Below are 14,389 nucleotides of genomic sequence, written 5' to 3' on the forward strand. Positions count from 1 at the left end.
TATATAAATACATACATCATGCATTTAAGACAAGAAAAAAATGATGGTGGAGGAATAAAGTATATTTATAAACCAAGGCTTTATACCACGGTATAAATACTAACCAAAGTATTAAGGCAAGTGTCCTGATAATCACATTATAATTAGAAATTGTCTGACTTTCCCATACATCACTTTCAATGGTTTTAGAAATCAAGCTCCATTAATGGAGAGCACCCTGATATAATCTACTTTCAACCTAATTCTCCTCTATTTATGATGATATTCTAAGTTTAGATATCCATCAATTATCATTTTTTCTTTGCTATTCAATGTGCCTGTAGGGGCAAAACTATAACTTTGAGCATCTTTAATGATTTTCAAAATGTCCATAGAAAGGAAATATTATTAAGGAAATGGTAAAAGCCCTCCTTGTGAACCAACCACTCTACAGTTGTGATCACAATCTAATACAGTAAGTGTGCTGTTGGAAGAGAAGAAAAGCCAAGGCAGTCTGTTCCTGTGGAAGTTCAGTTGCCTTGATGGTCCGATTCTTCACCTCACCCTGCATCCAGGCCCTCTGCTGTAAGACGTTGCAGTTTCTCTCACCAAAGAGATCTGTTTTTTAAATTTAAAAAAATGATTATTATTTTTTTTTTTAATGAGACTTGATGCAAGCAGAGGCTTGAGGAAGATTTCTGCTTCCTCTCTCTTGGATCCCTGCCACCACCATGGCAGCATTCCCTGGCTACCCTTCTGGAGGAATGTGAGAAATACATGGAAGAAAGGTGGATCTTCATAGTTGAGGCCATCCTAGATCACTTAGTCCCCAGATGACCCTCCAGCTGACTGGAGATTCATTAGTGAGCCTAGCCACAATCAGTGGAGCCCAGCCCATGCCATCAGAACTGCCAGACTCATGAGAAATAAAATATAATTGTAGTTTGAAGCCACTATGTTTTGGTGGTGTTTTTTTAGTCAAAGACAAGGACAAAGACAAACCCTAACTGACACTGTTGTATAACTATTCCATTTTAGAAAATGGGGCTATAACAAAATGTGAGTATTTGGGAATAAATAACAGACAAGGAACATAAGAGAAGTCAGTGGACCCTAAAAAGTCCAAGACAATGTGAATGTATTCATGTACTCCAAACATTGATTGGCCTGGGCAAATTTTATTTTTGAGAATAAAGTAAAAAATATATAAAAGTCTTGCTTTGAAAACTCAGACAAAAATGTTGCCAAGAGAAAGATACTTTATTTTTAAAAAAATTTGTTTAAAGAGGCAAATTGAGGAGAAAAATAGAATTCCAAAAGTAATGGCAAGATGGCCAAAGTTTATGAGAACAACCTTGTAACTTAACCCAAAGAAATTATTTAAATTCAACAATGGTAAGCCAGGAAGTCAGTGGAATAAGTAACTAGATTCCAGTTAAGAGGAGTATGGAATTCTCTCAGGTAGCATAGAACTCTTCCAAATCTTTTGAGTAGGAAAGGGCATGACATTGACAGAGTCTCATAGAAGCAGGGTTGCGGGATAGACAAATCTCCTTGTCTTAAAGATCTGGCTTTTCTTTATTCACATAGGTACACTTGAAGTTTCTGCACTACTCTGTTTCTACTTGCCTCAGAGAGCTCTTTCCTTTTCAAGTGGCCATAAAAAGTGTGTGTGTGTATGTGCATGTATGTGCCATATTAAAATTCTACTTTAATTCTACTTTAAAGCAAATGTTTTTGTTCTCATTAAAAAATAGCTGAGGGAATACAAATTAGGTTATTTTTTCTTTTGAATAAGGCTCTTGGATTTTTTTCTGGGTTGCATTGACTTGGTATTTTATACTTTTAAATACAGATTTCTTTCTCCTAAAATAGTACACACTATCATTATTGATTTTATTGTTTTTGACTTTTTAGCCTTTTGGTCTTAATGGTGACAAACACTCCAAAGACTCTGTTTTTCTTTTTTTTTTTTTTTACAAGTAGCATTATCTTAACGACAGTCTTTTCAACAGAAAAGAGGTTTTGGGCAATAGAAATGTCACCACAATGTACATGCCATATTGCGATTCCCCCAGAACTACTCTGTTGGCTCAGGGTAGAAGCATGTATAAAGTCAAGGATTAAAAATAATCCCCTGCCCTATTCCACAACTGAATGTCAGACTTAAAATACTAAGTTAGCCCATCACTGGCATTTCCTTCTGTTCTAAGCATCACCACCTGAATCTCTACATTCAATCCCCAATGTCCCGGCACCCCACTTCGCATAGTGAAAAACTATAGTGAACAAAAGATCTTAAAACTAGACAGTTTAAGCATGGAATATATTTTAAATATAGGAAAAGAGAAAAATATACTTACCCAGGTCTTTTATAGCAGATGAAGTCAGCATAGGATCTGAACTCACAAGGATAGCTGAAAATAATAACCATGTGGTGGTTTTCAAAGTTAATTTATTCACAGATGCCAAATACCAAAGAATTAAGGTATAATTAATCAAAAAGCCAGGAATTGTAATTAAAAGTATCTGCAAAGAAATTTTATAGATAGAAAAATCAGACGGCATTTGTATTCCATTTTTAAATGCAGATAATCAGGATACTGGAGATGTAGAATCACATTCAATCCATTAAAGGGAAATTTTAAATTATCTTATTTAACAACTATGTGATTGCCACTCTGGAAATAAGGAACAAATATTGCAAAGAGATTCTTAGGACCTAAGAAATACCAGTTACAAGAAATACCATATTATAGTTAAAAAGGAACTTTTATACAATCTACTACATATAAAATAGATAAACACATAAAGCACAGGGAACTATATTCAATATCCTATAATAAACCATAATGGAAAAAAAATGAACTTTTAATTTTCTTGATAAGGCCACTGAATATAGATGTATATGTGTGAAGGTATATACATACATACCATATATATATATATATATATATATACACATTTAACAATGCATAAAAACTGAGACATAGGGCTTCCCAGGTGGCGCAGTGGTTGAGAATCTGCCTGCAAATGCAGGGGACACGGGTTCGAGCCCTGGTCTGGGAAGATCCCACATGCCGCGGAGCAACTAGGCCCGTGAGCCACAACTACTGAGCCTGCGCATCTGGAACCTGTGCTCCGCGACAAGAGAGGCCGCGACAGTGAGAGGCCTGCGCACCGCGATGAAGAGTGGCCCCCGCTCGCCGCAACTGGAGAGAGCCCTCACACAGAAACGAAGACCCAACACAGCCAAAAATAAATAAATAAATAAAATAAAATAAAATAAAATAAACAAGTGAGTTCAAAAAAAAAAAAATCTGAGACATAGCCTATTAACATAGAAAAAAGAACACAAATTTAGAAAGAAGTTACAAAAGAGGGGAAAAAAGAGAAAACAAAATAATAGAAGGAATGTATAGAAAGGGCAGAGGACCAGAAAAAAGACGGGAAGGGACATTCCATTATTCTAGGACTGGATCCTGGCCTTCTGCCTTCCCACCATTGCCTTCTACTTTCTCTTATTCTACCTGTGGTGATTATCTAGCAAGATTTTATTACCAAATGCGCTTGGGAAAATGTGGTGATTGTGCCTTAAAGTGTCTATGAGAATTCACAACTACACCCTCATGTTCACTGTAGCATTATTTACAATAGCCAAAACATGGAAGCAAGCTAAATGTCCATCTATGGATGAATGGATAAGGAAAATGTGGTATCTATATAGAATATTATTCAGCCATAAGAAAAAGAAAGAAACCTTGCCATTTGCCACAATATGGGTGGATCTTGAGGGCATATACTAAGTGAAATAAGTCATACAGAGAAAGACAAATAACATATGATCTCACTTATATGTGGAATCTAAAAAAACAAAAAACTAAATTCATAGATACGGAAAACAGAGGCAGGCAGTGGGGTGGGGTGGGGGGCTGGAGGTGTGAAATGGGTAAAAGATACCAATTTCCAGTTATAAAACAAATAAAGCATAGGGCTACAATATACAGTATGGTGACTATAGTTAACAATAGTGTATTTCATATTCGAAATTTGCTAAGAGGGTAGGTCTTAAAAGTTCTTATCACAAGAAAAATGATTTGTAACTATGTGTGGTGATGGATGTTAGCTAGACTTATTTTGGTGATCATTCTGAAATATATACAAATATCAAATCATTATGTTGCACACCTGAAACTAACATAATGTTATATGTCAATTATATCTCAATTTAAAAATAAAATAAAAATGGATAACTAAGAATTTCATAATGATGTTGAAAAATGCTCTTACTGCCAATATAAAATTAAAAACAGCAATATCATACATCCTTAATTATATCCTTAGAATTTCAATAAGTAAAATTAAAGACATGCATCATTTTGGGACTTTCCATAGAGATTACTAATATATCCTCCAATAAGTTTTACCAACAAACACAGCCACCAGCAGTGTACTAATCATTCCCATTTAAAACAATTCTCCAGAGAAGTAAAATCAAATAAAATCCCCAGGTTCCTGTCTCTGCTTTTGCTACATCAAGAAAAATGAAAAAGCACAAGTTCTTATCCCCTTATTTATTACACATTTATTCACTACCTACTATGCAATGAGGCATTGCAATAGGCACTGGAGAAAGACATACCTAATGCAGTTAATGAAAAAGAGAATTCAGAAGAGCTAAAATATTAAAAGCTATCTTCTTTCTGATTATTTTAGTCTTTTGTTTGTACAGGGACATTCTTGCAGAGTTAGGGTCCAGTTGGGGAATAACTGGACTCTGATTCAGGAGGCCTGGGTGCTAGTCCTGAGTGATTTTGGTTAAGTCACTTAATCAGACATTTCTAACCCAATCTTAAAATTGACAGAACAATGACAGAGTGCTTATATGGCATTACTGAGGCCTGACACTATTGAGAGGGAGTCTTTGGTAGATAAAGCTTGATAACAGCATCAGAATGGTGAAAGAAAATCAAGGTCCCCTAGGTAATTTACCTCTAGGGTGGCTGAATTCTCAATTTAAGGTTTTGATGGTAAAGGGAGTTTTATTACTAACTCCTGTTCAAAGAAACAAATTAAAATGAGGCTTTGAGACAAGAGGATTGAGGGTCAGGATATCCAAATCCTTGTTCTTCCACCAAATAGCTGTTGATACCTCAATAAATCACATAGTATATTGTTTGCAAAAATGGCTGCAGTAATTCTGCTCCCTGATTCCACACCATTGGGTAGCTATCTTCCATACTGACTGAACAAGAGCAAACGTGATACAACTAGAGACTTAAAAAGTGGGGAGAGGGAAGTGGGGAGGGGCAATATAGGGGTAGAGGATTAAAAGATACAAACTATTATGCATAAAATAAGCTACAGTGATATATCGTACAACACAGGGAATATAGCCAATATTTTATAATAACTATAAATGGAGTATAACTTTAAAAAGTTGTGAATCACTATATTGTACACCAGTAACTTATAAAATGTTATATATCAACTATACTTCAATAAAAATTTTTTCTTAAAAAGCACTAGTAAATTCAAGTTTGCCCTCTCCCGCTGATGTTTGAGACTCTGAAATCACCATGTGAAGAAGCCTGGAATAATTGCCTGGATAATGAGATACATGTACAGTGACACTCATTGCCTATAGCCAATATTAACAGTACCAACCAAAAGACATATGAGCAGAGCCATCTAGCTCCTCCTACCTCAGTTGACCCCCCAGTTGAACAGAGACTCAGGAGATGGCTTGACAGGGAACACTAGAACCAGCTCAAACTACTATTATATCTCTATTCTTTTCAATTTCATTTTTTTGTAATTTGTCTGAATTTCATTTGCCTGGACTCTGTTTCAAGTGTAAATCATTTTAATAGTTTTGATTCTAATGTATTTTAGGTAACGGCCTTATACTTACAAAACTGTATTGATTACTTTGAAAGAAATGCACATCCTGCTTATAATCTAGAGTATTTTTCCTCAAGCTCTTTCCTGGAGGGGTTCAAATATCACATGATTAGAAAATAATCATAATAGTTTGTGAATTAGGATTATTGCTGTTTCTGTGAGTAGTCTTCTCTGTGTTGTTCTTTTATGTGTGGGTGTGGGAAATTTTAGAAGGTGGGTATTTGAAACACAACTTTTATCAGTAATTTCCTTTTACTGGACCTAATATATTTAATAATAGCTTTCTTATAGTATCTCAGAGTTAAAATCATAAGTGGCATTAAGTTCTGCCAGTCAGATTTTTTGGAGTTACTTTTTTCCTCCATAATTTCTTTCTTGAGTCTTCAGCATGCTAGACAATTGAAAAGATATAGTTTAGTCACTAAAATATAGAGCTGAATTTACTTGTCCCACACTTTATACTTTTTCCTTGTTTTTTTTGTTTTATAATTTGGAGCAAAGTTTTAAAAATTTTGAATATAGAGGGCAGTGGCAAAGACGGGGTGGGTGCGTAGAAAGACCTCAAGCTCACCTCCTCCCACTGGCACATCAAAATGACAACTATTTACAGAGTAGCTTTTGTGGAGAAAGACCAGAAGACTAGCAGAAAAGATCTTCTACAACTAAAGATATAAAGAACAAACCATGACAACCCAAGTGTCCATCAACAGATAAATGGATAAAGAAGATGTGGTATATGTATTCCATAGACTATTGCTCAGCCATAAAAAGAATGGATGGCACCTATGTTCACCACTATACAACCAATGCAAAAAGAATGAAATTCTGCCATTTGCAGCAATGTGGATGGACTTAGAAAATATTATGCTTAGTGAAATAAGCCAGACAAAGACCAATACTATATGGTATCATTCATATGTGGACTCTAAAAAATTAATACAAATGAATGTATATGCAAAACAGAAACAGACTCATAGACATAGAAAACAAATCAGTGGTTACCAAAGGGAGAAGGGACAAATTAAGTGTATGGGATCAACAGACACAAACTAGCATGTATAAAGTAGATAAGCAACAAGGATATATTGTATAGTACAGGGAATTATAGTCATTATCTTATAATAACTTATAATGGAGTATGTTCTCCAAAAATACTGAATCACACTACATTGTAAACCTTAAACTAATATAATATTTTAAATCAACTATACTTTAAAAAAACCCCAAAAGAACAAACCATGAGATGTGTAGAAGGGCCAGAGACACGGTATAGTCAAGATCCATACCCACAGTGAGTGAGCCACAACTAGAAGGATAATTACAATTGCAGAGGCTCTCCCTAAGGAGGAAGGGGTCCAGGCCCTGCATCAGGCTGCCCAGCCTGGGGATACTGCACCATGAAGATGATTCCTCTAGAACATTTGGCTTTGAAGGCCAGCAGGGCTTGCTTTTGGGAGAGCCAGATGGCTGTGGGAAATAGATACTCCACTCTTACAGGGCACACACAAAATCTCAGATGCTCTGGGACCCAGGGCAGAAGCAGTGATTTGAAAGGAGTCTGAGTCAGACCCACCTGCTGATCTCAAAGAGCCTCTCAGAGAGGAAGGATGCAACTGGAGCTCACCTTGGAGACATAGACAACTGGTGGCAGCCATTTGGGGGACCTTGTTCTACCACATGAGCACTGGTGCTAAGCAAGTGCCATTTTGGAATCTTCCCTCTAGCTTATTAGTGCCAGGACCTGGCCCTGCCCACCAGCCCGCTGGCAAAAGTACTGGGATGCCTCAGGCCAAGCAGCTATCTGGTGAGAATATAGCCCCACCCACCAGCAGGCCAATTGCTTTAACACTGTCTGAGTGTACAACTATCCTGGGACACAGCCCTGTCCACCAAAAGGCCTAGGATCCAACCCAACACACCAATGTACTGGCACTAGTCCTGGGATCCCCTGCATATCCACAGCCATCTGTAGGGACCTGGCTCTGCCCACCATCAAGCTGGCACTAGCCCCTAGACAAGCCTCGCCCACCAATGGGCTGGCACTAGCCCCAGGACCACCCAGGCCCCAGCTCTGCCCACTAGCAGGCCAACACACCAATTCCAGGACCCTCAGGGCCCTGCAGCCAGAGAACCTAAGCCATAGCTCCACTCACCAGTGGGCTGGCACTAGCCCCAGGACTCATCCTCACCCACCAGTGGGTGGACATGAGCCCAGGGACCACCAGAGCACCAAAGCTATCCAGATCAGCAGGACAGCACTTGCTCCAGGACCCCCTGGACCATGGCCCTGCCCATCAGCAGGCCAACACCAGCCCTGGGACCCAACCACCAAGCCCGTCAGCAAGCTGACACCAGCTCTGAGACATCTTTGACCCCTCAGCTCCCCACCTCCGGGTTCAGCCCTACTCACCAACAGGCCAACATGAACTTTGGGGTACTCCAGACCCTGTAATCAGCTGGGTCAGGAACTGGGCCCACCCACCAGCAGCAGGCACTAGACCCAGGATACCAGGTCCCACAACCACCCACTTCAGAACCCAGCTCTGCCCACCAGTGGGCCAGCCCTAGCCCCAGGACCACCCAGGGCTCTGCAGGCAGCTGCCTTGTGGCCTGGCCCTGCCCACCAGCAGCTGGCAGCAGCCACGCAAGGCAGGACCTGGCAACCAACCGGACTGGGGGTCAGCCACATCTACCAGAATACACATAGTAGCCGTCCTCCTTCAACAGAAGGACCCACAAAGCCCACATAGGAAGAACTCCTAGAGGATACAGCTCTGGCGATGAGAGGAGAGTGTGTTGCTGGGTTGCAGAGGACTTCTAAAAAAGACCACTTCTCCAAGGTTGGAAAAATGTAACTAACTTACCAGATACATATAAATAAAACAGCAAATTAGGCAGAATGAAGCAGCAGAGGAATATGTTCCAAATGAAGGAAGAAGATAAAACCCCAGAAGAATAAGTGAAGTGGAGATAAGCAATCTACCTGATAAAGAGTGCAAGGTAATGATCATAAAGTTAAAGCAAGAATATTAAAAGCAGCAAGGGAAAAGCAACAAGTTACATACAAGGGAATTCCCAAAAGATGGTCAGCAGACTTTTCAGCAGAAACTCTGCAGGCCAGAAAGGAGTGGCATGATATATTTAAAGTGATAAGAGGGAAAAACCTAGAAACAAGACTACTCTACCCAGCAAGGCTTTAATTAAGATTTGATGGAGAGATGAAAAGTTTTGTAGAAAAGCAAAAGCTAAAAGAGTCCAGCACCACCAAACCAGCTTTCCAAGAAATGTTAAATATACTTCTCTAAGTGAAAAGGAAAAGGCTACAACTAGAAATATGAAAATTATGAAAGGAAAAATCTCATTGGTAAAGGCAAATATACAGTAAAGGTAGTAGATCAACCACTTAAAAGCTAGTAGGAAGGTAAAAATACCAAAGTAGTAAAATCATCTATATCAGCAATAAGTAGTAAAGGGATACATAAAGCAAAAATATGTAAAATATAATGTCAAAAACAGTAAATGTGAGGAGGTAATAAAAATGCAGGGTTGTTAAAATGCATGTGAGCTTAAGAGATCAGCAACATGCATCAATGGAACAGAATGGAAAGCCCAGAAATGAACCCACATTTATATAGGCAATTAATCTACGGCAAAGGAGGGAGAAATATACGATGGGGGAAAGGCAGCCTCTTCAATAAATGGTGTTGAGAAAACTGAATAGTTACATGCAAAATAATTAAACTGTACTACTCTCTCACATCCTGCACAAAAATAAATTCAAAATGGATTAAAGACTTAAATGTAAGACCTGAAAAACTTCTAGAAGAAAACACAGGTAGTAAGATCTTTGTTATCAGTCTTAGTAAAGATTTTTTTGGCTATGTCTCTTCAGGCAAGGGAAACAAAAGCAAAAATAAATAAATGGGACTACATGAAACTAGAAAGCTTTTGCATAGTGAAGGAAACTATCAACAAAACAAAAAGATCACCTACTGAATGGGAGAAGATATTTGCAAACAGTATATCGAATAAGGGGTTAAGATCCAAAATGTACAAAGAGCTCATACTACTTAACATCAAAAACAAACAAACAACCCCATTAAGTAATGGGCAGAGGATCTGAATAGACATTTTTCCAAAGAAGACAGACAAATGGCCAAAGGCATATGAAAATGTGCTCAACATCACTAATCATCAGGGAAATGCAAATCCCTGATTTCGACAATGAGATATCGCCTCACATCTGTCAGAATGGCTATTATCAAAAAGACAACAAATAAGTTTTAGAGAGGATGTAGAGAAAAGGGAAACCTCACACACCATTCATGGGAATGTAAATTGGTGCAGTCACTATGGAAAACGGTATGGAGGGTCCTCAAAAAATTAAAAATAGAACTACCATATCATCCAGCAATTCCACTTTTAGGTATTTATACAAAGCAAATGAAAATGCTCATTCGAAAAGATATGTGCACTCTATGTTCATTGCAGCATTATTTACAATAGCCAAGGTATGGAAGCAACCTAAATGTTCATCGATAGATGGATAAAGAAGATGTGGTTTATATATGTGTATATATATATATATATATACAAACACACACAGACACACAATGGAATATTACTCAACCACAAAAGAATGAAATCTTGCCATTTGTGGCAACATAGATGGACCTAGAGGGTATTATACTAACTGAACAAATGTAACAAAACAGAAATAGATTTATAGATATAGAGAACAAACAGGTAGCCACCTGGAGAGGGGGTTGGGAGAAGGAAAGAAATAGATGAGGGAGATTAAGACATACAAACTTCCAGTTGCAAAATAAATGATTCACAGGTATGAAATGTACAGTGTGGGTAATATAAGCAATAACTATTTAATATCTTTGTATGGTGACATATTGTAACTAGACATCGTGATGATCATTTTGAAAAGTATGTAAATATCAAATCACTGTGTTGTATAACAGGAACTAACACAGTGGTGTAGGTCAATTATACTTCAAAAATAAACAAACAAGCAACCAAACTCATAGAAAAGGAGATCAGATTTGTGGTTACCAGAGGCAGCGTGGGAAGGGGTGTGAGAGGGAGAATTGGATGAAGGCAGTCCAGAGGTACAAACTTTCAATTATAAAATAAATAAGTAGTAGGGATGTGATGTACAACAGTATGATAAATATAATGAACACTGCTGTATATTACATACAAAAGTTGTTAAGAGAGTAAATCCTAAGGGTTCTCATTACAAAGAAAAATATTTTTTTCTATTTCTTTAATTTTGTATCTGTATGAGATGATGGAGGTTCACTAAATTTATTATGATAATCATTTCATGATGTATGCAAGTCAAATCATGCTGTACCCCTTAAACTTATATGGTGCTCTATATTGATTATATCTCAATAAAACTGGAAGAAGAAAAAAAAGAAAAAAAAAAACTGGAAGAAGAAAAATGATTTTGTAAAAATTGAACAGCCATATGAAAAAAAAATGAAACAGAACACCCATCTCATATCATATAAAAAAATTAACTCAAATTGGATCTTAGACCTAAATGTGAAATCTAAAACTATTAAACTTCTAGAAGAAAACATAGCAAAAGATCTTAGTGACCTTAGATTAGGCAAATAATTTTTAATAGGACATAAAAACACAAATTCTAAAAGAAAAAATTGATGAATTGAACTTCATCAAAAGTAAAATCTTTTGGAAAAAAGAAAACTACAGTGGTATCAAAGTGAAAACTTATTTTTGACTGTGAATCTAAGTCATACATGGAAGACAATGAAACTGTTATGTAAATCTTGAAGAACCTGCTAAAAACAATATGTAATGGATTTTTAAATCAATTTAATTGAATATAATTTATCTTGCTTAGGAATGACTTTTGAAAATAATGCCTGTAATAGTCACTATGCAAATTTTTTCACCTGGCATCTATTTGAGACTTTAATAATAAGGCTATAGAAATGATTTCCTACTTTTCTCTTTGAATTAATATTCAAAAGAAATATACTATATGGAAATGACAAGTAATGAGAAAGTTAGTCTTTGCACTTGTACCCCATGACCTTGCAAATGACTATCTGCACCAAAAATTACATAATATTTGGATAGAATTTCTAAGGTAAATCAAATGAAATTGAATCATTAAAAAAGAGAAAGTTGGATCAGTACTTACCTCTCTGAGGCATTGATGAGGGATTGACTTCAAAGATGTCTGAGGGAATTTTCTAGGATAATGGAAATTTCTATATCTTGATAGGTTGCTATTTATCAAAACTCATCAAACTGTACTCTCAAAATGTATGCATACCACTGCATATAAATTATACCTAAATATAGTTGATTTTTAAAAATGTAAAAAATCTGAACATAGATAACATGTAGTAGTTCATGAGTGAATAATATTATTGAAAATAACACTTCTTACCTGCCAAAATAACTTGTGGAGCAGGTAAACATCCATGTCAAATGCAACATTAAAGATAATTACTGGTGTAAATATATCAAAAAATAAATGTGGATCCATCCACTGTATGGCTTCTGCATATTTTTGGACCTAATAATATAAAAATGTTATTTTCTCATTTATCTGTTGGTCTATTAGCATGGAATACATGCCAGGCACTCCTATGCCTAGCACAAGATAAAAAGATAACTCACAACATAGTAAGTGCTACAGTCTTAACTCTTGGATTTTCATAATTTTGCATCAGATCATTACCAACTACAGCAAAAGGTTAATGAACATCTCTATGCCTATTTTTTTTTTTTTTAAGAATAGATATAAGAAACAGTTTGACAAAAGTACTAAAGTGTATGTAGGAGATTTTCAGGCATTCAAGAGAAAGAAAGAGATTTCAGGTAGATGGATCATCATGCAGAAAATCCACAAAGGAGTAAACAATCATATCAATTTCCAGAAACTACATAATTAGCCATGGATTATACAGAAGATGTGTATGGAAGAATAGCAGGGATAGAGACTAGGAAGGTAATGCAGATTATGAAATAACCAATCAATGGTGTTTATCATAAAATATTTAGTTGATAGTTTTAAATCCTATATGGGCATCTGTAACCAAGCAGGACCCTCTGGGGCCTTCCCCAGAGAGATGTCTCCCTTATATCTTCTGCTTTAGGTCCTCTCTGAAGTACCTAGATAATAGTATCTCATGCACATTTCCTGAGTTGTTTTACAGATGCAAAACCCCCCACCAAATGAAAGAAATTAACACATCCCTTCAGGAGTCTGGCTGGAACCAGGAAATATTTGCAACAATTTTTGATCTTTTTACTTTACCTCACCATCAACCAAACAGAGAATTGTGCACGAGCTCATCACATACCCTGGGACTCCCTTCCTTTGCCTTGCTTTTAAAAATGCTTTGCTGAAACCCATCGGGGAGTTCAGGCTTTTTGAGCACTAGCTGTCCCGTACTCCTTGTATGACACCTTACAATAAACGCTGCACTTTCCTTCACCACAACCCACTGTCAGTAGATTGGCTTTACTGCCCGCGGGCAAGCAGACCCAGTTTGGTTCGTTAACACATCCATTCAATATTCACTCATTAAGGAAACACTGAGTACCTACTGCGTTAGGCACTATCCTTGCATTTGGGAGATGATTCTTCATGGGTCTCTTGTGTTTCTCTGTATGCTATGGATGGAGGCACTGACTGCTTTTCTTCCAGGAATATCTTCTTTCAAGAATATTTGTATGGCTAACAGCTTTGGAAGATAAAGCAAGTGTCTCCCTCCAGAGAAAAAGGCAGGTTTACTATACTGTCCAGTGTTATAAAGATATTATCTCTCTCTGGAGCAAGAGGGCAGATGAGCTCACTGCCCATCATAAAATATTCAAGTTCTCTAAGCTCAGATTTCTTCTCCTATAATGCAACCCATTGTGTATGCAGGTTTCACCTTGCCCTCTTTACTTCTCCCTGTGGGGCTCATGGAACAGGGACAAGAAAATGCTGATACTCTGGCTTCTGCTATTGCTATGAGTAATAAAGTCCTTTGTCTCTAGCCCAGGAGTCCCGTGTCTTTTGCCAGGACCGTGAAACTGTGGCAAGTGAAATTATTAGATTGAAAGTTGAGTAAAATCTTAGACCGTTCACAGTTCTCAACATATGGTCCCTTCCTTTAAAGAGTTGTTGACAAATAGTAAAGTTTATAGAAGTACTTAAAATTGCATTTATGTCAAAAATCAGATGATTATAAAATCTGTTCAGGACAAATGAAGGAGTAATCTGCTTCTGGTTCTGGCATGGATACATGGTTTCCATTATGGTTTTTAACATCACTGGTTAAATTTGTTTGGGAAAGTCAATCATTTTCACACACGTTCGTATTTATATACTGATTAACTAGGGCAGGTGTTGGCAAACTATGGCCCCTGGGAACAAATCTGGCTCAATGCCTGTTTTTGTAAATAAAGTATTATTGGAATACAGTCATACCAATTTACTTATGTATTGTCTATGGCTGCTTTT

At 37.1% G+C, this 14,389-nt stretch overlaps 1 protein-coding gene across 1 annotated transcript in view; it reads right to left on the reverse strand.

Annotated features, from left to right (window-relative positions):
- Positions 1 to 14,389, reverse strand: part of SLC9C1 (solute carrier family 9 member C1) — a 100,495-nt gene that overhangs the window by 76,731 nt on the left and 9,375 nt on the right. The window contains exons 3-4 of the mRNA XM_082394810.1: positions 12,323 to 12,451; positions 2,343 to 2,508 (exon numbers count right to left, since the gene is read on the reverse strand). Coding sequence (XP_082250936.1) covers positions 2,343 to 2,508; positions 12,323 to 12,451 — 295 coding nt within the window. The remainder of the gene's footprint in view (positions 1 to 2,342; positions 2,509 to 12,322; positions 12,452 to 14,389) is intronic.

The sequence above is a fragment of the Balaenoptera borealis genome, assembly GCF_965194805.1.
Source record: "Balaenoptera borealis genome assembly, chromosome: 5".
Lineage (NCBI taxonomy): Eukaryota > Metazoa > Chordata > Mammalia > Artiodactyla > Balaenopteridae > Balaenoptera > Balaenoptera borealis.